This window comes from Syngnathus floridae, chromosome 2 (assembly GCF_059516105.1).
Source record: "Syngnathus floridae isolate MCC-2025c chromosome 2, RoL_Sflo_1.0, whole genome shotgun sequence".
Taxonomy (NCBI): domain Eukaryota; kingdom Metazoa; phylum Chordata; class Actinopteri; order Syngnathiformes; family Syngnathidae; genus Syngnathus; species Syngnathus floridae.
This window is the reverse complement of record NC_142414.1, coordinates 20,108,431-20,133,449: the sequence shown is the minus strand read 5'-3', so window position 1 is coordinate 20,133,449 and position 25,019 is coordinate 20,108,431. Positions and strand designations below refer to the sequence as shown.

At 40.7% G+C, this 25,019-nt stretch overlaps 1 protein-coding gene and 2 long non-coding RNA genes across 6 annotated transcripts; 2 read left to right on the top strand and 1 right to left on the bottom strand.

Moving 5' to 3' along the window:
- Positions 1–69: 69 nt before the first annotated feature.
- Positions 70–24,786, bottom strand: LOC148402499 (piezo-type mechanosensitive ion channel component 2). Of its 3 annotated transcripts, none has more exons than XM_088368442.1 (56): positions 24,674–24,786; positions 21,518–21,613; positions 20,474–20,575; positions 20,339–20,384; positions 20,020–20,179; positions 19,751–19,952; positions 18,805–19,018; positions 18,544–18,709; positions 17,933–18,025; positions 17,604–17,645; positions 17,391–17,523; positions 17,126–17,271; positions 16,352–16,618; positions 15,098–15,203; positions 14,898–15,019; positions 14,721–14,780; positions 13,930–14,078; positions 13,703–13,867; positions 13,192–13,233; positions 12,983–13,015; positions 12,694–12,809; positions 12,375–12,559; positions 12,115–12,291; positions 11,489–11,647; positions 11,129–11,329; positions 10,839–11,043; positions 10,549–10,650; positions 10,299–10,464; positions 9,487–9,730; positions 8,891–8,987; positions 8,447–8,606; positions 8,266–8,355; positions 7,868–7,956; positions 7,679–7,744; positions 7,296–7,405; positions 7,071–7,191; positions 6,763–6,837; positions 6,512–6,678; positions 6,241–6,440; positions 5,456–5,614; positions 5,040–5,330; positions 4,689–4,947; positions 4,309–4,497; positions 3,982–4,177; positions 3,670–3,796; positions 3,416–3,563; positions 3,106–3,320; positions 2,869–3,027; positions 2,639–2,786; positions 2,305–2,493; positions 2,089–2,181; positions 1,745–1,914; positions 1,478–1,594; positions 1,292–1,371; positions 717–936; positions 70–641 (listed from the first exon to the last, which is right to left on the bottom strand). In XM_088368442.1, exons 2-56 carry the CDS (start codon positions 21,546–21,548, stop codon positions 389–391), a joined length of 8,022 nt encoding a protein of 2,673 aa, XP_088224568.1. In that variant the 5' UTR covers positions 21,549–21,613; positions 24,674–24,786; the 3' UTR covers positions 70–388. The 3 variants fall into 3 exon arrangements, with proteins under 3 accessions (XP_088224568.1, XP_088224566.1, XP_088224567.1); XM_088368440.1 differs by lacking the exon at positions 24,674–24,786 and adding an exon at positions 22,978–23,130; XM_088368441.1 differs by lacking the exon at positions 24,674–24,786 and adding an exon at positions 22,978–23,129 and having other exon boundaries at positions 5,040–5,327.
- Positions 5,636–13,541, top strand: LOC148402501 (uncharacterized). 2 transcript variants are annotated; one of them, XR_015857051.1, is made up of 4 exons: positions 5,636–9,723; positions 10,268–10,323; positions 10,384–11,666; positions 12,078–13,541. It is a non-coding gene; the product is annotated as an uncharacterized LOC148402501 (long non-coding RNA). The 2 variants fall into 2 exon arrangements; XR_015857052.1 differs by having other exon boundaries at positions 10,268–11,666; positions 12,194–13,541.
- On the top strand, positions 14,134–17,679 carry LOC148402500 (uncharacterized). The gene is made up of 3 exons (XR_015857054.1): positions 14,134–15,214; positions 16,357–16,586; positions 17,171–17,679. It is a non-coding gene; the product is annotated as an uncharacterized LOC148402500 (long non-coding RNA).
- Positions 24,787–25,019: the final 233 nt, after the last annotated feature.

Below are 25,019 nucleotides of genomic sequence, written 5' to 3'. Positions count from 1 at the left end.
AATGTGTAAGACTTCCTCAAAGGTTTATACAAAGGAAGTTCAAAACCTGAAATCAGGGCCAACAAAGAATATAGGGAAACTTAACATTCATTTTGGTTTGCATGTTTTAAACAAAAGAAAGTACAAAGACACTTGTTTTTGCCTCAGTTTCTTCAAGACACGATCAATTCCACACAGTCTACAAAATCAAATCAATTAATTGTGTAATTGATTATTAGTTTCAATCCCTAATTTTCAGGCATGCAATCGAGTAGACCACCAATTCATTCGTATTCTGCGGTAATGATTCAAACATCTAAATGTGTCATTATGTGCTGTTATACTGTAGAAATTTCATCATGTATTCAACTGCAGCCATTGTTGGAAAAGTTAACAGAACATTCCCAGTCTAGCTGTCCTTCTCTCTGGTCATCTTGATCATGGTCTCGGGGGATCTGTAGAGGAAGATGAGCTTCTCGAAGAGCGTCTCTTCCAGCTCCATCTCTCCAGTCTCGCGCACCACAAAAATGTCTGTGCACAACTTGAGGACGCGGTCCACGCACGGTAGCTCCTCGAACATGATGGAGCGCGAGATGCCGTTGAAGAACTCCCTCACGAATTTGCCGATGACCAACACCACTGACATGTAGAGGCCCACAATGCTATGGAGCGAGACGTAAACCAAGTGAATTTAAGTGTTATTTTTTTTTACACCTAGTTTAAATCAGGTTACCTACCCGTGTCCAGCCAAAAAGCCCAGACTGGACGGGCTGACTTTGTCGCTGAAGACCACGATTTCAATGCTGTCACACTTGTGGTCAGACGAGACAAGTGTCGGGGTGCACTCCTGTACCATCCACCATTGGTCTGCCTCCCGCAGCAAAGTGCTGTTGACCTTTCGAAGTTTGAGTAACAAAGGTCTGAAGAAACCCAGCAGTTCTGGACGATCAGTATGACCTTCGATGGAACATAAATGGTTTTGCTGTTACCAAAATGTCAAGAGAAGTATTCCTGTTGTAACACCATATGATTATTATTGTGGCTGTAGGAACCAATAGGGAAGTTCAGTCGTGGTTATAGAGTGGTTGTGTCAACTGAAAATGTTCTCGCACATAGCACATATTATGTAATTTACTATATAATGTATATAAGTAATAGCTAATGTTTCTATTACTTCTGTAACTCAACTTTTTTTGTCTGATAAATGACAGCTTCAGTAATTTTCAGAACTTACCTGTAGGGATAAAAAAACAAAAAAATGGACTGATTCTCAAACAAAGGTGTGTTGACTATTAATAAAGCAACAACTAACCTACGTTCATCCTGCTTGCCATTTTGGACTCTGTTCCTTTGGGACCCCTGAGGAACTTGGGCAGCAGAGAGTCAATGATCCTACCAGAACAGAGAAGCAGCTTTCATGCGGAGAAAATATTCACTTGCGTGTGACTCTCGAGCTTATAAACCAAAACTCTTTTGTTGTATGTTCCCTGCGACTTACACGTGTTTGCTGCTGTCGCCTTTGAGCATGTGGACTATTCCTTCCTTCAAGGCCTCATCCTCAAATTTCACAGTGTTTTCCCCCACTGTCTCTGCATTCATTGATATGGCAGCATCTCTGAAACAGTATTAGGATACAAGTATGTAAGGCATCCAATATAGCCAAATAAATTACAACAGAATCCTAGTTGAATTTCCACATTTTTTACGATAAAAAAAAAATGCTCCCTGTATGGTGTTCACATAGACTCGAAGCAGTCAACCTGACCTGAGCAGTGTCCAGCGTAGTGTCATATATAAATGAGGAGAGTTGGTGAGATCCTCAATCATGGCCTCGCGACTGGCTGGGCTGATGGTCCAAAGTAGGCTGGCATCACTCTTGATTTTTGCAATAATAATGTCTTCAGCCTCATAGTTCATTATGAACTGCATAGCAGACTTGAGGAGAGAGGGTAAATAAAACCATCAGATTGTGTAGGTAGAATAGGCAGGTACAAAAAATACTGCTAATAAAAATTCTTAAATCGCAGGTTATTAAATATAAATGATTGCAAAGCACTAATAGATGCGTTTAAGTCAACTTTTGCTTTGTTAAAGAAGAGGCCATCTCACTGGGTAAGTTGCATAAATTTTGGTGAGTCGGTTGAATGCCGCTTCTGAGTATGAAACCAAGTTCTGCTCCTGGGCGCTCATGGTGAACAGAGGCTGGAAACACAAAGATTGTAATTTTCTTTCACCACCTGGGTGTAAGTAAATGTCTCCAGCCTTTTACTAGAGGAAATACGACAAACTGAAAGGCAAACAGCAAGGACGTGAATTTCTTCTGACCTCATATCCAGCAATGCTGAGCTCTATGGAGACATCAACGGGCTGATTTGTCACACCGGCTGCTGATTGGACGAGAGACATGAAGAGCAGTGGGAACCAGATGATGCTGATGAGAGCAAAGATGAGGAGTCCTCCCATGCCATATTTCACCACCTTCTTCTTCTTTTGTCCTGGCGGGTGGGGGAATTTCTGAAACAATGATCAAGCACTTAAGAATGATATTTTTTTCCCTTGGATGACAGTGTTAAGTAATCTGTCCAAAACCTTGTAGAAATCTTTTGCATGTTGCTAAAACAGTGTTTAATGACCAAATGCAAACTAGCACAATTGTTACTTTATCAGACTCCCTCCAACACTTGAGGATGAATATATTGGCATAGATGTCTTCCACACAGATCCAACTGGACAAGGACAGTGTGGTATCGGTCCAGACCCAGTCCATCACGGCCCTTAACTCTGTCAAGAATGGGACCAAACGAAACCTAAAGGAACCGCGAGGAGGAGAAAATATGATATTATGTTTATTTTACTACTACTTGAAACTTAAAAACACCTCCTGTGTACCCTTGAAAGAGGAAGAGATTGAGGTAGTTGAAGTTCTTGGTGAGGAAGTTCCCCAGGATGCGATTTGGGTAGCCACACTTGATCTGGTATGCAGATAGGCCAAAGTAAATACACTTGACAAAGTACCACAGCTGGGCCACGGGGTTACGGTTGAACCTCCTTTGAGCAGAACACAAGACATGGAAGGGAGATGTCAGCGGATGTGCGATATTTCAAATGAACGAGTGAACCCTTTACCTCTCAGTGACTCCTGGTAGGATAAAGAACATCCAGAAGTGGATGCCGAACACCAACACCACTTGGAAAACACACTTCCCCAGCAGAGACTTCTTCAGGTAGAGGGCCCGGTCCACTATCATTGTACCGAACTGGATGAGCAACATGACCAGGAAGGCTTCGGGGACCTGGTCCTCAGACAAGGACTCGGTGATGTCGGCTGCTGCAGAGTATTTCTACACACACAGACGAGGAAAATGGTATTGACGAATAAAGAGGATGGCTCCAACAAATATCACGTGAATATATTCTCAGTATGGCAGACACTAACCCCAAAGGCCCAGTATCCATAGATGGTCACGATGAAGTTGACAACGTCGATGAGAAACATGAGGGCGTAAACGTCACATACGGGGCTGTAGTCTGGATGGATGATGTCATAGAAAAACTGCCTTATGGGCAAGTAGATGTGAAGGGCCCTGAAACAAATGAAAAAAAAAAGAGTGAAATCTACCTATCCATCAATGTATCATTCCGTTTGTCGGTCCCTCCATCTGTCTATTGATTGTCACTTTTGAAACTCACACTTCGATGACGGTGGTTTTAACCTGGAGCATCCTCTCTCTTATCAGCTGCCGGATCCTCTGTCTTCGGGTCAGAGGTGCCTTTTGTCGACGTTGTCTCTTCTTGCTGTTCACCCTCTTGGGCTTGCCTAGTTGAGAAGAAAAATAAAGAAATCATCATGAGGAAAAAAATCAAATCTTATTCAGTAGCATAGCAGACCTTCATGGAGTCCAAAAACTCCTTTTTATATTTGTATGACAATTTTCTCATTACACTTTTGCGATTACCATGCGGGTGTAAACCGTTTTACAGCCATGCATTTTGAGTGCTCACCATCAAATTCTGCCGAGTTTCCTCTTTTCAGCTTACGGAAGATGGAGGTGGTGGATGACTGGAGCGGGAGGAACTTGAGTCGGCGTGCTTGTTTCTCCTTTTCGCCTCCAGTAATTTTCTTCTTGTCCACCTTCTTCTTTAACTTCTTGAAGAAATCAGGCATCTCCACTTCCTTGTTGTCCCACAGTCCGTGGCACTGTGTAGTCATGGACACAAGTACAGCGTATTGTTATCATGAAATATGGAAAACAAAGTCTCTCCAGCGTGGTGTTCTAGATCCGTTGAGAGAGCACATATTGTATAAAAAGAAGTTTTCCTTGTTTGAACCTTGAGAATAGAGCGGTGGAAGAAGAGAGCAAGCAGTTGAATGAGGTCAAAGAGGACGTAGCCATCCTTCTTCTCCACCCCGATGATGTTGGGCAGGGCAAAGGGACGTTCAGCATTGATGCCTCGGTAGGCAGAGGTGGTCCAGGGGAAGAAACCGAACTGGAAGAAATACTTTACCACCACGTTCAGCTGAAAGAAACATGGGTAGGTCAGTTCCAGTTTATTTCTTCTTGGAAAATTTGTTTTAGGACATTTTAATGTCACTTAAGGCCTTGTTTTTAGATCCATGATTCAGTAGCTTTTAAGACTTTTGAAGGATCCATAGCAACCCTAAATGCCTTCACAACTCTATGTTGTGTGCGAGGGTCAACTGTTGTTACCTCAGTGTAGATGATTGCAGTCATCCAGAAGCGTTTGGTTGGCCGGGGCACAGACAGCATGGCCCACATAAAGATGAGGATGGGCAGGATGAGGGAGAGGAGTGACGCCGATACAATGTGGTTGAGGATGATGACAAAGTAGCACAGCAGCTCCGACTTGGACACCATGGTGTTGTAGAGGGCAAAGATCAGCTTCAGCGGCCTCGGAAGCGTCAGGAAAAACTTGTCCGACTCTGAGATTTCGTCATTGTCAAACATTCTGTGGGACGGACGGGTGGGAAGGAGGGGGAAATATAAACAAGTTTAAATAGCAGCCTTTGCTTCTGATTGGTCATCATTGTGTCGACTGACTTGTTGAGCAGCAGCTCGCTGGCAGTAAGGTTCCTTTTTTCCTGACTTAATGGTGTTGGAGAGTCAATGCCATCCATATTTATTTCGCTGATTTCCTCCCGGAAGCCAAGGGACGTGGCTTCTGGGTACTCTGGGTGATCATATTCCTCAATTTCCTGGGATTCATCATTCAGCTCCACCTCCTCATCTTGTTGTTGCTCCATTTCGTCAGACTCTTCTTGTTTGCACCACTTCTCTTCTTCATCTTCCTCTACATCCGATTCTTTTTCAACGGGGTTTGCCTCATCGCTGCTGAGAGAAAACAGCATTATTGTAGCACCTGTGATGTCATTTCTGAACAGGAATGGTATTTTGTTTTTTTGCTATTCATTCAGTTTTTCTTTTACTGGGCTAAAGTGTTGATGAAACTCCATCACCTCTGTGAGAGCTCCTCAGCTTCGTAAGAGGTCCAATCAACATTGGTAGATTTCAGGAGTCTTTTTCTGAGATGGCTGGGAGCCGCTGCCACTGGAGGTTCATCGAGTTCCTCCTGGGTTGGCTGCCGGGAGCCCAGCATGGTCTCCTCGGTCATACAGCTGACAGCCCACGAGGTGAGAGTGCGATTTAAGTAAAACAGCAGCATCGTACAACGAGAGTGCTCATGGAATGAAACTTTTGTGATCATCAAATGTGATTTTCTTGAATGAACCACTTTTTAGAGCAGCTTCAAGGAAAGGTGTAGCTACCGGAACATTTGATCACAACAAAATGTAATTTTGAATTTAAAAGTTATTTTAGTCAATTAAGTATTTTTTGCTTATTTAATAAGCTTAATGTATGTGTTGAGGATAATTTCGTGTCATTGATGGACCTAATCAGAGGTTTCTGCGGACAACGACAGTTGAGAGCAGTTTAGCCGTGACCGATGTCATCACCAGTCAGTATATTGAAAAAAAATAAAAATAAACTTGCAATGATGATGGTCAGACGTTTAATAATGAGCATTCCTGCCAAGTAGAATGTTTTGCATTTTTAAAGGTTTCAAATTAATTGGCAATTTTTACTTACTATGTGTCTCCGTCCATTTTCTTGCCATTAGTTAATATTGTTTTAGTTGTAAGAATATTTTTTGATTGTATTTTATTTAATGTTGTATTGAATTCTGTGATTCTTTCGTAACACACTTTGAGAAGGACAGGTTTAGAGTGTTCAGTGGAGCTACCTTGAGACGCTGCTCGCCCAGGACATCTTGGAGGCCTGGCTCTTGAGCTTGATGTAGGCGTGGCGGGAGGTGGGCACAGCCGCTGGTGGTGAGGGTGGAGGCACACATTCTTCTGGGTCTCCATGTGAGGATGACGTATTTTGACGGGACAACCAGCTCTCATAATATTGCTTCACGCTCTGCTGGCTCACCTCTTTGCCCTGCAGAGCGAGGGAGAAATACAGAAAGAGCGTGTTACGTGTTGTACACGTGCCATCTTGTATCCTCTCACCTTTTTCTGCTGCTGGCTGAGTAATGCTCTCTCAAAGAGCAGCACTTTGGAAATGTCCAGGTTATCTTTGCAGAATGAATTTAGACCCTGAGTCAGGTCATCAAGAAGCGATTGCAGGAAGGCTATGCCAAATTTCAAAGTGCTGATGAGACGCTGTAAAATGTTCTCTGTCAAGAGAAATGTTTTTATGTTGACACTTTGTTTTATTATAAAAGGGTTGTGTTAACGGTAAGTAACTCATGTCTCATTACCTTTGTCTTCTTCACCTTCCTCCCTCACTGTGCTTTCGTCAAGTTCATCCTCACTTGAGTCGACTCGATCAACACCTAGAAGAAAGGATGCTCTGCATTTTATTATGTTAAATTGTAAGCACTCCACACACAAACATCGCCACACATTTTGCAAAATGATATTTTGCCACAAAAACACGGCACTTTAGTTGAACTACTACACCCCCCACCTCAAAAAAATGCTTCAATTAGGATTTTTAACATACATTGCAAAGATATTTTTTGACTTGTCTTTTAAGTCTTTCCATTTTTGTACCCAAACTCCTTACTCTGCTGCGCCTGAAGCTCTCTCTTTGCTCTCTTCTTCTCTTCTTTCTTCATTCGCCTCTTCTCTCTGCTCAGGTCCTTCAAAGCTGTTTTGGAGCTGGTGACCCAGGCGTTGTAAGCCAGCTAACAATAAGACGTGCGAACAAGATACAATTAATGAGGAACTTTAGACATTAAGATCAGCTTTTGGTTTTGTCTGTTTTTGTTGTCTTCTGGCTTCAACCAACCTGAAAAGCAGATTTCTTCTTTGGGGGTTCCTCCTCCTTTTTCTCAGGAGCCTCCTCTTCCTCGTCCTCACTGTCGCTCTCAAACAGGTGGTAGCCACAGTTGTTTTCCACTGTGTGAAACAGAGCTTTGTCACACAGACGATATTCAGAGCACAATCTCTTAATTCAAATTAGCATTGATTTGTAGAACATCATTTTCTATTTTACTCTCTACTTTCATGAAAGGAAGAAAAAATGTCAAATAAACCCCAACTGACTTGGGCAACAGGTGGTGCACTTCCTGGCAGGGCCCAATGTTGTTAAATCAGTAAGACGTTAAAAGAGGTGTGTAATCTATTCCTCATTGTTTATCGTTTGTTATGTGGTGTGGCTTCATTATATACCTCCAGGCCGTGAGACCCAAGGCTTCCACCATTTTCCTGCATCCCTCTTTGCCTTCTCTTCTTCATCTGAAAAAAAAAATAGATCACTCTGTGTATGTCCATTCATATTTGCAGATTCAGTTGTTGTGTAAATGCTGGAAGACAAGCATTTGACTGGAAGACCCAGGTTTGTGTTTGCATTAAGGGTACCAAGTTTCTCTGGCTTCTGCTCAACTGGAGGTCCTTCTTTGTCTGCTGGTGTTGGCCGATTCCGTTGTTTGGATTTAATCTTCTCCATCCTACAAGAAGATGCGTAACAATTACATCTGATTTCTAACGTTTACTACAAAGGCAAAAGTATTGGGACACCTCTCCTTTCCAGCTACAAGAAGGATTTGTGAGTTTTCCAAACATCACATGCATGCACAAGGAATTGTCTAAAACATCTTAGGCGACGAAGAATTCAGATTTAGTAATGTAGGCTTTTAGCCCATCAATTGACATGTGCCAATTAATTTTGTCAACATACCCCATTAGGACAAATGAGAGAATGAGGGGAGTAGAATGACTGGCATTTTTGACTATTCGCCTTCTCCTGTGTGTCTTACTGTTTCTTCAGTGTCTCTACAGACTTCTTCTCCAGCTCCAGCCGGGCTGCAACTTGCTTTTTTACCTTGGCCTCAAACAGCTCAGCACCCCTGGGAGGTCAAGAGGGACATTTTGGAAAAAGAAAATTGATCAATAGGGATGTTAGTTGTTAAAAAAAAATCAGATTCTGATTCTACAGACCTGGAGGCCAATATCTTGGCAGACTTGAGGTCAGCCACCACGTAGAGGAAGTAGTAGCTCAGGAAGACCCTCCTCTGTACTAAAAGGACAGTGAAACAGATTGCATCCCACACGATGCCGGCCTCACCCTCGGGCAGCTCACACTCGTCATCTGGTTCAGCTAAAAACACAAAAATAATATTTTGTAATTCTGTTATTAGATATCCATTCGTTCATTTTCTATACTACTGGTTAGGGTTGTGTGTGACCTGCAACATATACCAACTAACTTGCATGAGGCTGGTCTTGAATTAACCTAAAGTCATTTTTTGTATCAAAATTACAGAAGGATGTTTTGATGGTTTTATTGTTCTAGGGGTAAAGGGTTTTAGGTTTAAGAATAATTTCATAAAAAAAGAGACAAAGTTATTACATAGATCACGGTCAATCAGTGGCAAGACTCACGGACATCGTAGCCTTTGATCGTGCAGAACATGCTGAAGGCCTGAATTAACCAGCAACTGTTCTTCAACAGGCTACCCAAGTAGGCACAGGAACCCAGCTGAAGAGAGAAATGAAAGAAACCATGACATGGTACATCTAAAAATGCAATGATACGGACACAAATATTGAGACCATAAGGGTTGGACGAAGCCACCTAGTTAGCCCGTAATTATTTATCAAATCAAGACATTTTGGCCAATTGTATGCTTGCAACATTGTGGGAATAGTTTGGGGAAGGTATCTCATCTCTTTGCAGTGCACAAAGGAAGGTCCATAAAAGCAGACTTGGATGAGATTTGTGTGGCCTAATAAGCCCTTCTGTTTATGTTCTGGCCTCAAAAATGTGCTTCCAGTTGTTTATGCCAAGGAAGTATATTTAGGTGAATTAGGTGCTGATCCAAATGAGGATTGCTTGGCCATCGGTATAGTAATGGGTTCTTCTGTGAGTCATCCTTCCTCCTTCTTTTGCTGGTACAACCAACCAGTTATGTTTAGAGCAGTGCTATTTGTTGTTTAATTAACGTACCAGTAATGTCTGACAAGGTCAGTGGACTCACAGAGAGAAGGTTCTTCATGGCGATCACAAAGCAGGTGTAGCCAATGAGCCAGTCCCAGAAGCGCAGGATGTATTTGACGGGCTGCATCAGCACACTGCTTCCGAACAACATGAAGTAGAAGCAGGCCACCAAGTAGCCCATACAGAAGATGTTGATGCGAGTGGTGCCCGTGATGAAGATGAGGCAAAGCACCAGCCAAAAAAAGTAGCTGAACACAAAAACCTTCACCATGTCAAGGTAAGACCTGGGGGCAGAGCGCAATTTGTTTTTGGATACAGTTGATGAGCGGTGAGATCACGCTACAAGTTTTCATAAAAACAAAAGGACCAACACATTGGTGTCACAAATTGTGACCAGTCCTATAGGGAGGATTACAAAAGTTGACCAGACAGCACTGTTTATGATTCTTGTCAAACTAGGACTTATTGTGTGTGGCAGATAGCAAAAAAAAAAAAAAAATTGAGTGATGGACTACATCTGAAAATGTTTATAAGTACCAATATTAGTGGTTTAAATTATATCACAATCACACCTACGGGCAATTTGGACAGGTCAAACCAGAGCATCTTAAATATCATTTCAAACTTAACAATAAATAGCTTTGAGATGATGGATTTTGAAAAAGTGGGCCAGAAGTGCGCATCTACATGCACAAAGATTCTCAGCCCAGACCAAAGAGAGGATAAAAAAATTTGATTACTAGGTGAATTTGTGGCAACCATGGGAATAAGTGGGGGTTAACTTGAGTGAACAACTATTCTTTCCCCAATTATTTTCCCAGCACGGTGCTACTCATTGCAGTTATTCCAGACCTGCAGTGAAGGAAGTTGTCCACAGGTATGAACTGGTTGCAGGAGCTGGGGTCGAGACTACGGCTGATTTCCACATTGTCTCCAGCGAGCAGTCGCACTGCTGCCCGGTTCTCCTCCTCAAACACCTGCCACTGCAAGGAGGAGCACAGCAGCAAGAGGTGGTCGTCTACAAAAAAGAACCAGAGAGAGAGAGATGGGTAGTGTGCTATAATACACACACAAAAGCTTACAATTTGGTCAAAATACTCACAGAATATGAATAAGGGATTGGGACTCATGGCAAAATCAGGCATATAAAACCATTTGATGACATTGGAGGTCAGAGGTTGAACTGCAGTCCGCCAGGGGTAATCTAAAAGGCAACAATGAGTGCAATGATACTAATTATTACAATCCATGAAATTTGCCAAGCGACGAATATCTGTAACATGTGACATGAAAATGAAAAATTCCATCGTCATTCACTGATGTGCCTCAATTCTATAACTATTTTATCTGTGCAATTTCGTGCGTTAGCTTTTGTTAAGAATCAAGCCATACCAACACACAGAGCAGGAGGGATGCCAATGCAGAGTAAGTACTGCAGTACAATGAGTCCAGCGGTGAAACAGCAATATTTAGGCCACACCTCCCCGATTGCCTTCCTGCGGCGCCGTGACACGACCGCCATCAAAGCGCAGGAGTGCAGCAAGGCGTAGAAATCCATCCGCTGACCAATCACATTAACTGCCACAATCAAACTCATCTAAAACAGGACGGTATATGAAAGATGAAGATGTTAAGGGGCCACTTTAAAATGACAGATACTCGTCAGCCGACTGTAAATTCACCTCAAGGCCAAATTTGTAGAAGAAAAAGTTGACAAAGTACTTCATGCAGGGCCGGATGCCGTGATCCAGGTGCTGCCTGGTGATCCCATGGAAGAGGATACTGAAGGGTGGCGGTTTGAGGTTGTTATGGAGACGGAAATAGCGCTGGTGTCGATGGACAGTCGCTTCGAACACCAGCAGACCCAACACCATAAGATGATTCTATCACACACACAGGATGATGACACAATGATGTCACAAATGAACAGTATGTACTAGCTACACTGTATGTAGTTACACTGTATGGACAAAAGTTTTGAGGTGTCAATTGAAACCGAGAAACAAAGGATGTTAATGTTATTGTAGCACATGTAATGATACCCTGAGGCAGGGAAGGATTCTTCCTTCACACTTGAGCAAGGCGCCACACCAGTAGATGGGATCTACGGGCTCCTTGTAGAGGATGGACCTCTTCAGCAGCTCCAGCATGTTCCCCTTCATTTCTACATCCAGGCTGGAGGAGTTGGACGAGACCATATTCTGAGATACAAACACATTGGTAAGTTGGAAAAGTTAACTGCTCTTTCTTTAAAAAAAAAAAAAAAAAAAAAAATTGGTCGACAGTTTAAAGGTGGCCGGTCCGTTCAGTAAAGCTTTGAGCTAATGTATCCTATTTATTCACTTATTTTTGATTGAAATATTTTTGTTATTTTTAGCCTTTAACAAGGAAAACATTGCTTATTGTAGTTTATTTTAACGTCTTTTAGTCAGAGCCTTAGCTAATTTAGAATTTATTTATTTAATTTTTATTAATATAAAGGGTTTTAACTAATTAATTTATTTCGCCTGATATTTTCAGTACAGTTTTTGCCTTGTGTTGAATTGACTTCACGTATAAATGATATTCTACAGTAGAAATAGAATAAATAATGCTTTACTTGATTTAATTAAATGTGTCAATTATTCAAAGCAGTGTGGCATCACCCACAAGTAGCAAAAGCACTTACTGCTGTGCAATTAGAGGAGTAATCGAGGGGTTTGATGACCTTCAACTGGTAAAACATCTTGCACACCACCATGACGCAGGCCCACACGGCGGACACACTGGATGCCGTCGGCCGTAACCTTTGAAACGGGATCGCAAAGACCCATAGCACCAGGAAGAGCAAGTTCGTGAGAGAAACCTGATCAAGCAGAACAGTGGAAAAAGATCACAAGTAGAAAACATGAACACCTGTTTATTCCGTTTTTTTAATCCATACTCCACCTCTTTCAAGGACACCCAGATGATGCCAGATGACACTATTTTGAAGCCATGGAGCTCCATTAGTCTCCAGGTGAGCTCCTGAAATTTCTGGAGGCCTAAAAGAGCCTGAATGAGCAGCAGGCTGGCCCGGTCCACAATCACAACCCACTTGTCCTCACAACTGCTGGCCTGGTCAGATTCCAAACCTGACCGGCAGACATGCACCGTGTGCCAAATATAAATATTTTCTTGCTCATATAAATAACCATACGATACATAATCAATTATCTGCCCAACTTAATATGGATCTTGCAAAAGAACCACAGGCAAATGGCGTTACCTTCTCCCTTCGTCTCCTCCTGGCCCTCCTCGTCAACTCCTTCTGAGCTCATCTGCAGTTCCATGATGTCCAAAGTCTCCTGACTTTTCCCACTGCTTATGTTCTCCTTTACAAGTCTGCAAGAAAAAGAACTTCCAAAATAAAATGATAGTTTGGAACGCAGCAACAATTCTGAGGAAAAAATATGCCTTTAAAACGGCACAAAAGCTTTTGTGAGACTTCATTGAACAACGGAGGAACAAGTGTTTTGCTTTTTGGCATTTCTCAGTTTCAGATTTCTTATGCTTACCTTTTCCGGAGCTTTTCAATGTTTTCTTTAATACTGGAAATAAGAGTGAGAGAGGTGGGGGGCAGACAGACGGAGAAAGATTATAGTGACTGTTGTCTGTTACTGTCTACTTCTTTACTATACATTTTTAAAACCAAACTGGTATCAATTTGTTTTCAATACATCATCTCTTTTGAACTTAAAACATGCAAGGAGGGATGAAGACTTACACGTCAGAAATCATGTAGACTGAACTTCTGAGATGTTCTTCTCTAAATGAAGAATAGATGAAGAAAAAAAAACCAATGATTATTTAAATGATTTTTTTTAACTTACTTGGTGCCCCTAAAGCAAATGTGGGATCTGAGAGTTGTTCGCTGCTCTTCTGATGTTTTGGTTAAACTGGGATCAGCAACTTTTCAACAATCAAAAAATATCATCTGTGATCTTTTTTTTTTCAGACAGGAAAAATATGGATCTATTTTAGACAGGTGTTTATTGGTCTCAATGCACCATGAAGCAAGTAATTTAGAGCATGAGCCTATTTTTGTTGAGCACAGATTCGCAAGCATTGTGCCATAAATGATCCACTTATTTGGTAAAAATAAATATATATATAAATAAAAGGACTCATGTGTCTTTGTTTGATCATGAATCCACTTCCAGTAGATGGCAGGAGGTACTTAATCTGTGCATCCACTTATGGTGAGAGTATAAATCAAGAATTGTCTTCCCTCTCACCTGGGAACTTGCCTGACGGGAACATTGTCGATGTCACTGAGTGTCAGGAAGTCGGAGTTGAAGTAATGCAGCTGGAGAATACAAGCCAATAGGAAGGCCGCAGGTAGGAGAATACGGGCAAAAAGCTCCACGGTGTCATAGCGTTCCAAACCCAGATCTCGAAGACTAACCGAAGATGCAAGGTGAAATTCAAATTCAAAATCTGTGAGTCATTAATTGCTACTTACCCATCCTCAGACATGCCCATGATCTGTCGGAAAAGTGCGGACACACTTCGGAACTGGTACATGTAGACTGCGATCAACACCAGCATGGAGTAGCCGACCACCACCGCCCAGAATATCTTCAGGAATCGACGCCACAGGTCAAAACGAACCTAAGTTATAGAAATGTGGCTTGACATCATCTCCATCAATATCTAGAGGTTACCACTTTTGTTTCTTTTCATTTCCATGCTGACAGATTTTTCAACAACTATTTACTTTTTCATAGCAGGCTTGTGAATTTGATTTTGAAGAAATGTAGTCAATGAATTTTTCAAAGATTGTCAACAAATCAATAATGGCTCATTACCGAACTGATTATCTATCAAGGAATTCTCGTCTCTACTCCTGAATGTAAATAGACCACAGGGTTGCTGACGATGTTCAAATAAGAGAATTAATGGTGTCTTGTAGCCGCCACCTTTACAGCTATTAGGCTTTTGTGAGCTAAGTGTGCGGCATGTATCTAAAAGGTCAGCAAAAAAAACACAAAAAGGGCAAGAAAAAACAGGAAAATGGGATTTAAGGCTTGAAATCAATACAGAGGGCCACTTTGAGTGTGTTGGTGCCTTGCCGGAGTTAAGATACCTTAGAAGATCTGAAAAGCTGAGACCTTCTAAATATTATTCAGATATGAGGAAAAAAAAGAGCTGTATCATAATGTTGGTATTTACAAAAAAAAAACCAGTACTACCAATGGTTGTAGCTTGTATCGGCCATGTCTAATATTGAACCAGAGCAACTAGATCACAGACCTGGTACAGGACGACGAAGGATAGGAAGAGAACAATGTATAGAATCTTGTAGACAACCACCTGAGCAAGTGATACAAAGTCACGATTAGATACGGATACATTTACATTTCTGTCATTTTATGCAAAAATTGCCAAACATTGTTGGAACATTGCGACTGTTTATCGGTGCATGTGTACCGTTCCAGAGAAGCTGACCACAAAGAACATGGAACAGCAGAAGAGGATCCAGTATTTGACCAGAAACCCTTTCACTCCTGAGATCAGCATGGCTGCAATAGGTGACGGCTGGTTTTCCTCTGCTACAAAAGGGAGAAGCAAAAGTTAAGTTAGTTTAAGTGATATAAAATCCCTGTGACAAAGCAAGAGAATTGAATTACGCTGAATCGTTTCGATTTCATCGAGCGATCTGGCCTTCAGCCTTTGCTCCTGTCTTTCCTTCAGCTGCTGACGAAACATCAACCAGAAGCTGAAGCTGTAGAAAACCTGCATACATAGTAACACAAAACATGCACAGGTTGAATTTTAAACCATCATCATGCGTGACGTCACAATATGTCAGTAAATCTCAGGAGAATTCATCTCAGTACACTTCTAAAAGAGCAGTGTTTGAATTTTTCTTTGCCACAAAAAAGTGGACCATACTGGCAGAAAAATACAAAGCGAACCAGTGAAAAGGAAATTTCTATGCAGGGAAACGTGAACATTACAATGAATTCAATGTCAATTACATAAGCAGATGAATGTGGTCAAGGAGGGGCTACAAAAAAACACAAAGTAATAATATTGCTCGGAAAACATTTTGTAGCTTGTTTCTATATAAAAAAGTAAGTAGTTTAACTTTTTTAACTTCACATTTTTTTAATAGTAATAGTGGTTCACTAATTATTGCATTTAAATAACAGTTACTGTAAATATTGTACAGCTGTTTTGTTCTCATGGAATATTTATTTGTGTTCAATAGTTCCCTGACCTTTCCTTTTAAACATTTGTAACCCAAGTCCCATTATCTTCACCAAACACAGACTTTGCTCTATCTGACCACAGTTGACTTCCCACGTGTCTGATTTTATCATCCTTTGATTTAATTAAAGAGGAAATATCCAGTAAGCACAAACCTCCTCAATAGTCTTATCAGTCACAAGTCAATCTGACACAAGTCAGCAAGTGTTACAGAAATCTATCTATGATTGTATTTACATTTTTCAAGTAAGGTATCTGAAAGTAGATCATTTTATTTTGTGCAATCAAAAATGAAATTTAAATAAAACAAAATTGAGTAAATTCAACAAAACTGTACACTGTATTTTGTTAACATTGTGCTCACTATGCTTAACCTGAGTGTGCATCCTGACTTTAAGAAAGACGACATGGCCTGAGCCAGAGGTAACATTGTGACTATTCATAGGGAAAAAGCAATTCTGAATGATAAGACATTTCCAGACCACCAAGACAATTCAAAACCAGAAAAAGATACTTAAAATCAACCACTATCGATGAATGTTTATAATTTTGTCCTGAAACAACTTGGGTTTGCTCAGCCTTGGCAAAGATTTGCCATCTTCTAATTGCTACTTGAAACAACAGCCCGTTTTAGATGGTTCTTCTTTTCGTGTATCTTGCCCGTATGTTACCTTAGGTGCCAAGTGGATGCAGGGTGCAGGGTGATAACTGTTCAGGTCAAAGTCTTCTATGACAGCCGGTGGAAGGCCGGGGTACAGTTCAGCCCGACTCAGGCGCAACCCGCTGACAAAGCCCAGAACCACGAGGACGGTGCCGTACACGGCCAGGAATGGGGCGGACATCATGGCATACCGCCGTCGATCTCGCATCATCCAGATGATACAGGACCAAACCAGCAGAGCAAAGGTCAGCCAGTTGGTGTAGGTGATACTCCACACCTTTGGAGCAGACAGGATATATGGCACACAAGTACTGCTTGAGTTTATTTATAGAGAGCATTTTTAATAGAAGTGCTGCACTACATTTTGGATTAATCGTTCAGCCCTATTTGATTATTTTGAAGCCAAAATCCAAATCATGATTAAAAGTTCGATGAATCGTTCAGCCCTATTTGATTATTTTCAAATCAGACACTATTGTTCCACAGGCATTTTAAAGAACATTTTTGTCTGGTGAGCTTTCTAATTGATCAAGTTTATCAAAATTATCAAAATGAAACACATTTTGATAATTTTGTTTCGGTCTCTTAGAAAGTATCGTTCAATATTGTTTAAATAAAACATTTAGCCTCTTTGTGTACATTCCTTAGCAGTGAGCACTAATGAAATAATTAGAACACGAATATCTGTGTTGGATTTACTCCTTTGGACATTTGGGAGCACTCAAGATTCATCCACTCAATTACAAATCTATTTATAATTCATGGTTGGTCAATGCCGTCTTACCATCATGATGATGAGGCCGCTGACGTAGCTGTGTTTTTGGACCAGTCTACCAAAGATGACTAGACCACTCGGGCCTGACTCAGGAGGAGATGTCTCTGTCAGACTTGCCAAGGACCGGTCAGTCCTCTCCATTTCACCTTGGCTCTCTGTGCCAAACAGAAGGAAAGGACAGAGCAGTAAATAACATGAGTAGGTATTTTTAACATTCAGTACGGCAATGAAAAAAGCAATGACAACATCTTTTGATATATTTGCTTATGTGTACCGTGCGTTGGCGAATTGATGCCTTCATAGTGTGAGAGAGGGTAGCAGTTGGTATATCCGGCACCCCCCAGCAGGCTTCCTTGGTCCTCTCCGTAGACACCTTGCCATGTATTTTCCTTCATTAAGATCATTAGCTTTGGAAAGAGAACACACATTGGTGGAAATTAGGACTATGAAAGTATTGTTTGCGCCATCAAGAGAATTCCAAATTCACCTCATTAGGTAGATATGTTTCCTCATCTGTGCTGCTCAAAAGCTGAAATAAGGGAACACATTTTCCTGGTCAATTCTTTGAAATGTTACTACATTCCAGTAATCGTTTTTGTGTGGGTTTTTTTGTGTGTAAATTGTACCAAAAAAAACAAAAAACTAATCCATAGCAAATCACTTTTGGTAAATGTATTTAAAAACAAAAAACAAAACAGCTACTCCACTTATAATGCTAAGCACATATACTGTTAACTTTACCCAGTCATATCAAATCAAAATCCATGATTTAAAGTAACTAAATCAGGATAAACACATGATAGACAGATTGTTTACATCATGCTTATCTCCTGAGATGTACACAACTCTGGAAAAGCTTGGCGGAGCATCTGGAGAGTAGAGTGGACTCTCATCACCATCAGCATTACCCTAAAAAAAAGTAAACAGAAGTGTTAATGATATAGCCTTTATGTAACCCAACTCCTGACCAAAGTCAGCATGCCACCCCAGCTAACTCATTACCCAAGCAAACTACTACACAGAAGAATACAGTACTGCAATGTCCCATTGTATCAGAAGATGGTGCTGGTGTTGAAAAAAAATGTGACTTCAGGTTCATAGAGTGATTCAAATGAGTTGCATCTTTTACAATCTTACATCTTTTTCTTTTCGTTTTGTCTATAATCCTTCCTCATGTCATTTTGTTCCTACTGTCTCCCCCTGCCTATACTGTCAATTCTCTTTTTTACTAAAGGCTTGGGTCAAAAATAATTGTGCCCTACAAATTCTGAATTAGATTCAGAATGAAAATAGCTTTATTGTCATTGGACCACTGAATGCCACTAAATGGACTAGACACCACCAGTTTTTTCTATGAAGTTCAAGAGTCAACCTGTTTGAAACGTTTACTTTCCTCAGTCAAGCAGCACCAAAAAATGTCGACCAACCTCCTCTGTGATATGGACCCATTTGTGCAGCAGCGTAACCAGAGTGTAGTACAGCAGCAGCAGAACAAAAGGGTTGATGAAGTCAGGCCAGCTAACGTTGGGCTGCAGACCGAGCATATACGGGTCGGAACTGTTGGTTCGAATCACTCCTGTCATCCCAAACATCCTGAGACATGGACACATATCCAAAAGCATCAATAAAACACAACACTGAAATCTGGAATTAAATGTCTTCTCTGTAGCCAATGAATAGTGGGATACCTTGCATAGATATCCTCAGGTGGCACCAACTGCTGGGCCAGGGGCAGCTGGTAAACATAGAGCGCGAGAAGGTGCCCTCCACTGAAAATGGTCATCATCACACATAGGGAGCTGAAGAGAAGCAGACTGATGGATCGGCCAATCACCCACCACCACACGAGTCCGAGGAACGTCCCAAAATATACACCGGAGGTGAGGGACGGAAGAGTGATACCTGGGCATATATATACACACACATTATGAAAACAAACCTGTAACATTTAACCGTTCACGCAATATTAGCTTTATGGACAAATGTATTGGGACACGTCTTAATCAATTAATCCATCATTTAGGGATTAGGTCGCTTGAATATGATTTACTATGTGTATTTGGCCCATTATTTTTCAGTTTATTTATTGTTTTTTTTTATTGTTTTTTTTTACCTCCCACAGAGAACACAGAAGGAAATTAGCTAAAGAGTTATAATCCGGCACAAACTCTGACTCCTGAGTTTAATGACAAATACACTTGAGCTTAGAGATTTGAGAAAATAGCATGCTTTCAATCTTAATGGAAACGGTGTGTGCAAGGCCATTTTTTTTTCTGGCAAGTAGCAAGATCCATAAAGAAATTTGAGAGCCCTGTCTTCATTGGCATCAAACAACTTTGGGAAGAAAATTCTGCTTTAGCAATTTTAAAATGACCATATACAGTCCAACTACTGGTATAACATCGCTTATCCTCTTTTCGAAAGTTGGATCCTCATGCAAGTTGGATCCTATCCTAGCTGACTTTGGGCGAAAGGCCGCGTAGAACCTGAACTGATTGCCAGTCAAATCCAGGGCACATAAAGACACAGATAGACATTTTAGGAAAAATAATGAAGTTACGTTTGTTTTTGTTTTTTTACTTTGCTGTGACAAAACATGTTTTGCCATTGTGACAAAAACCTGCTGCACATTACCTGCCAGTCCCAGTAGCAAAGTGACAACCACTTTTCCTGCAGTGTTCATGATAGCAGACAATAGCAGCCTAAAGCCAGCAGCAAAGATCAGCAGCTTCTGAACAAATTGAGGTGGAACGGACTCAACCGGCACGGTACTCTCGTCCGAACTGTCGGAGCTTTCGCTGCCTCCATCGGACTCTGTGTCGGAGGTCTCCGGGTCCTGCCAAACCCAAAACAAGCTGAGTCACATCCCTGTTGATTCCTGGCGCATCTTCCCAACTCCTTACCTCAGAGTCAGAGGGTGGGATCCCATTTTCATGAAGGTTGACCTGAGGCGCAGCTCGTAGTAGCTTTTTGCAAAGTCTTAGTATGAAGAGGGTGGAGACGAGAAGGCCAAGGTCGGGTGCCAGGAGACGCACAATGTTCCCTGGATCGACAGAACTGAATCTAGAAGCAAAGATTTGGTTTTCAATTTGTAGAAATGACAGAAATAACATTTTATTGATTTGACCTCATGCACCTGACAAGACCAGTATCCAAAACCTGGGTATGTTAGCAAGTTAAAGGGGAAGATTCTTGGCAAATGCATTGAATGTGAACTCATACCTCACAATGCCCACATGGTAGAGGAAATCCTCCCAGTAGCCACTAACTGTTAAAAAGATCATCAAGTGAAGCACAAAAGCGATCAGAACACTTCATGCTGGCAGGCAGTGATGTTGGAACAGTATTTTACTCTACCCTGTGGGGTGATGTAGGCAAAAGGGATCTGCATGAAGCATTGCAGGGTCAGGAACATCAAACTAGTGTAGATGATCCTTCGCAGGAACTGCCCCGTGTTAGCTAAAGAGAAGAAGAAAGAAGTGGTGGTGTCAGGTAGGGTAGAGCATCCATCTGTCCGTCCGGCCGCCCGCCCGGTAATTTAATGTTATTATTCATGTAAAGTGAGTGTTTTACTTTTTTTCTGAACAGTATCTTACTTAATGATGATGTCTGTTTGGGCCCTTAACAAATGATTTATTCCAGCAATGTCTCGGAATGGATTCTATTGGACCTTGAGATGTCCCACTGTAGCTTAGTTGTGTGTTTGTAATGAGACGGTTGAATGCATTATACATAGTGCTAATGATTCTAGCTGAACCAGCAAGTTTGTTATTGATGTTCAGGTTTTTTTCCCTAAAAGCTTCATATCACTTCAACCTCTCTCCTATAAACGGTATGAATCATACATAATCTCACATACACACAGAGTGAGCGGTAGTCTCGCAATGACCTGACAAGCACACCTACACATTTACACGTATGCAGGATGCTGCATACACACACTTGGGCACTTAGGCAAGCTCATATTAGGAGGGTGAACATCATTGTGGGCTGGGTGGAGCTTTAAGAGACTCAAAGACTGAAAGGCAAACAGTTTTTAGATGGACAGTAAAAGAATGGAGGAATGCTGACGTTACAACTTTTAATTCCTTACTGTAATTACCAAGCTATGTATAATTGATTTGACTATTCCAAGTTCAACCACATCCCCTTTACAAAGTGCGTGTGTTAGTGTGAGTGAGTGTGGGTGTGTGTGCGGGGGGTTGTAATTTATTAGAATATAGTAAGCAATACCCTAAAATACCCGCATCCAAAATCAGCAAACAGGCTCCAGCTAACCCGTGACCTTGATTGCGAAAAACGCTTTGGAAAATTGATGGGTGGCTAGACGTATAATTCTACTAAATTGCAGATGTGAATTGTGTTTTTTAGGAACATGTTCAAAACTAGGGCAACTCTCACCTTTCAGTGTGAGCAAACTTGGGTTTGGCATCAGCGGCAAGGTGAGTAGAAACAGGAAGTAGACCACCGACAGTCCATTGTATCGGAAAACGGCCGCTGTGTTGAGAAAACAGTTTCGATTTTATTTCATCAGAAAACTGGCTACACTGTGCCCATTACCAGAACATCACCCAACTAGGAATTTCCTAAAATGAATCTTTGGTGCTCGCCACAGTTTGACATGAAGCCATAAATTGTTTTGGGTTTTTTTTCAGGCAAAACTTGATTTTTAATGATAGCTCTCCACCACCAAATACTTTCACTTCTTGTTTCCTTTCTCTTTTAATGTCTGCGATTTGCGAGTAAGGAGTCCAGAGGAGTCCAGCCCCTCCTCAGGTCCAAAATCAGGTTTGGCTCCTGCTCACATGTAACCCCAATGTTGATATGCGCTTTGGAAAATGGATGGAGGGATTCTAATGTGTAAAATCCCACTATCAAAAGAAGAAAGAAGTGACTGAACTTGAACAACCACACTTAACTAAGCTACTAAACTATTCAGGATACATTAAGATATTCTGCTCTCTCAAATAAAAAAAAAGCATATAAAGTTTAAGATATTATTATAATTTACTTTGTGTACGTGTGTGCGCATGCGTTTCTCGAGGAAGACATTGTAATCTATTTGTTTTACTGCCATTTTAGTCTTTTTATGCTCTGTGATTCATGCATGATTTATGAGGATTAATTATGTGTGTGTGTGTGTGTTTCTTCTTTGGTGTTTATTTCCAGAATTTTTTGACGCTAAAAAAAAATCATATTATCAGCCATATAGCATAATTGCCTAAATCATATTTCAAAGTTTTTGGAACACAAATTGGTACTTTTTTTTTTTAACTTATATTGTAAGAAAAACATCAACCGGATTAGTAAATCAGTAAGCAAAGAGAAAATTACACAATAAAAAACGTCCCAGTTTGTGGGTTTTTCTTTTTGTATTCCAATTATGCTATGTGGCCGACAATACATATATTAATAAATTATCTATCCTTTTTTGATCCTCCCCAAAAAAAACAAAATAATAAACCATGTTATTTTTCAAAATGCAAATAATTATAATAAGTTTGATTTATTTCACAAAAGGGAGCTTACCTCATTTGGGTTATTACAATATTGAAGTCAAACTCTATTTACTTGTTCGCATTTGTGAACACCCCCCCAAAAAAAAAAAAAAAATTGGGGAGTTGAATATTCAGCTAATTTCTGAATTCTCGTGAAAGCTCAAATTTTTCTAAGTTGGTGAAGCACTGGATATGTGCTGTTCTTGGTTCTGAACTTTTATCCTCTTTTGTTTAGAATACACGAGAAACATCACACACAGTGGCTTCGTGATTGTCTTTGCCCATGCATATCTATATTCTCACAAATGTTGTAAATATACAACAAATGAGCGAATCACTCTCTCAAACATAATTAAAACTCACCGGCGAGTAGCGTGAGTGGCAGTAATAAGTTGTACAGCATCCCGACCACCATGTCCCCAGCCATGACGCCTGTCTCCTTTAACGATGCTTATCTTCCTCACTTTTCAACGTCCTCACAAGCAGGTCAATGTTTTGAAAATCTACATGGTCCCACGCATGATCCAAGAAGGAGAGGCTGGGCCAGAATAAAGTTTGGGATTCTCAGAGCCCAAGAGAATGCGAAGAGTTCTCTTCTTATGAATGAGGGTGAAGAGTGCCTCTGGTCTTCTACAGTCCCTCTTTTCCGCTCCCTCACCTCTCTCGAGCTCCCTTTCTCTCTCAAACATACTAATGGCTTGTGACCAAACATTGCTGTTACTATGCTGAAATTGAGGCTAATCCCCCTCTGGGGGACAGTCTGATGTCATTATATCACCGACAATCATAAATATAACGCTCGTAAAATAGAGTGACTTGGTCAATTGTTATTATGATTGTCGTCCTGTGGCATTTGTCTCATTTCTGTGAGCGTTCACTTTTGTGAACATATGATTGTTAATAGAATTGTATATAATTAGTTAATTAGCATTCTGCATATCTGACACCAGGATCATAATCACACTGCACTTTTGTTTGCTTACAGTGGCATAAGGCTGGCTCATCATATCTGAGCTGCAGGGTGAAGGGAAGTGTATCTAATATTCATGGCTGCCAGGCCATTAAGCACTGGTGTGACGACAGAGGAATGATCGGTGCTTGGACAGGCAAAACTGATTTTTATTTTTTTTTGTTCCGCAATATTTGAAAATAAGTGACACCCATTTGAACAACGGATGTGAATTAGGTGGAAACGACTAGACTGGCCATCTGGTAAAAAGGGCAAACACCCAGTGGGCTTGTGTCTTTCTTTCAGGGCCAATGTGTTGTTTTCAATTATTAGTTTCCTCCATTTAACCCGCAATTTAGAGGGAGTAGCATTTTAATTAATTTACAAATTAATTGTATAAAGAACAAACTAAGCCAATCAACATCACTGGCAGAACTATGTGCTAGCCAGGGGTGGTCAGGAGTCTTGTCTGAATACAAATTTGATAAAAATCTAGTTTTAGAATTAAATGTTTATGAGTCATTGTGGTTTTTAGATATGATTTTCACGAATGGGAAATTAATCGTAGTTTTACTGTTCTGAAAACAGTTTGGAAATGGGCCGTTTTTGATCTCAGTGCAAAAAGAAAAATCTGGAAAAGTAAGCTTAGATGAGTTTGGAGGGGAAGAATAAGGCCATAAAAACAGATGAGTCTCTCAGGGCTGATATTGCTCTGCAAACTAGGATCAATGATGATGTATTCACATTCCTTTGATTAAGCTCTTTTAAACATTTTTAAAATCAATTCCACTATGACGTCTTTTTGTAATGTTAGTAAGCTATTTTTATATATTTCTTTTGCTTTTAAATGTCTCTCAATAATTTGTTAGTAAATGCATTTAAATGTAGTCAATGTATACATTCTTTTAGCAATTTTAATAAGTTACTTTTAATTTTCTTTGCTTTGCCTCTGAATGTTCTTATTTCAGAACTTATTTGCTCAACTAATCTTGAGTTTAAGTTGCGAATTATTAGCCCTTGGCCAACAGTGCCATTCTCCTCCTATATTTTGTTCCCTTCCGTTTTGAAAACAAAGGTACTCTAATTTGGATGAAAAAATTCTCATTTTACCTATTGCGAACCTTGAGGTAGTTGTTCACACTGATCTCACGGGATAATTGTTGAAGGCTTGGTCTGTGAAACCCAGAGTAGTAAAACACGCTGATTCTTGAGGGCTCCTGCACAGAGTTGGGAGAGTGCTGCCACCTTCTGTTTGAAGGACGTCAAAGCAATAGAATTTCAGGTCTCACATGTTTGATGTTCCTAAATCTGCAGTACCTCTATCACAAATACATTGACATGCTCGGTTATAAAAGGAATATTCTGCAGTAGAACGGTCCAAAACGTCTCTCTATATAAGTGTCTCAATATTTTTGCCCACATCGAGATACACTGAAAAATGGTGCCTTGATTTTAC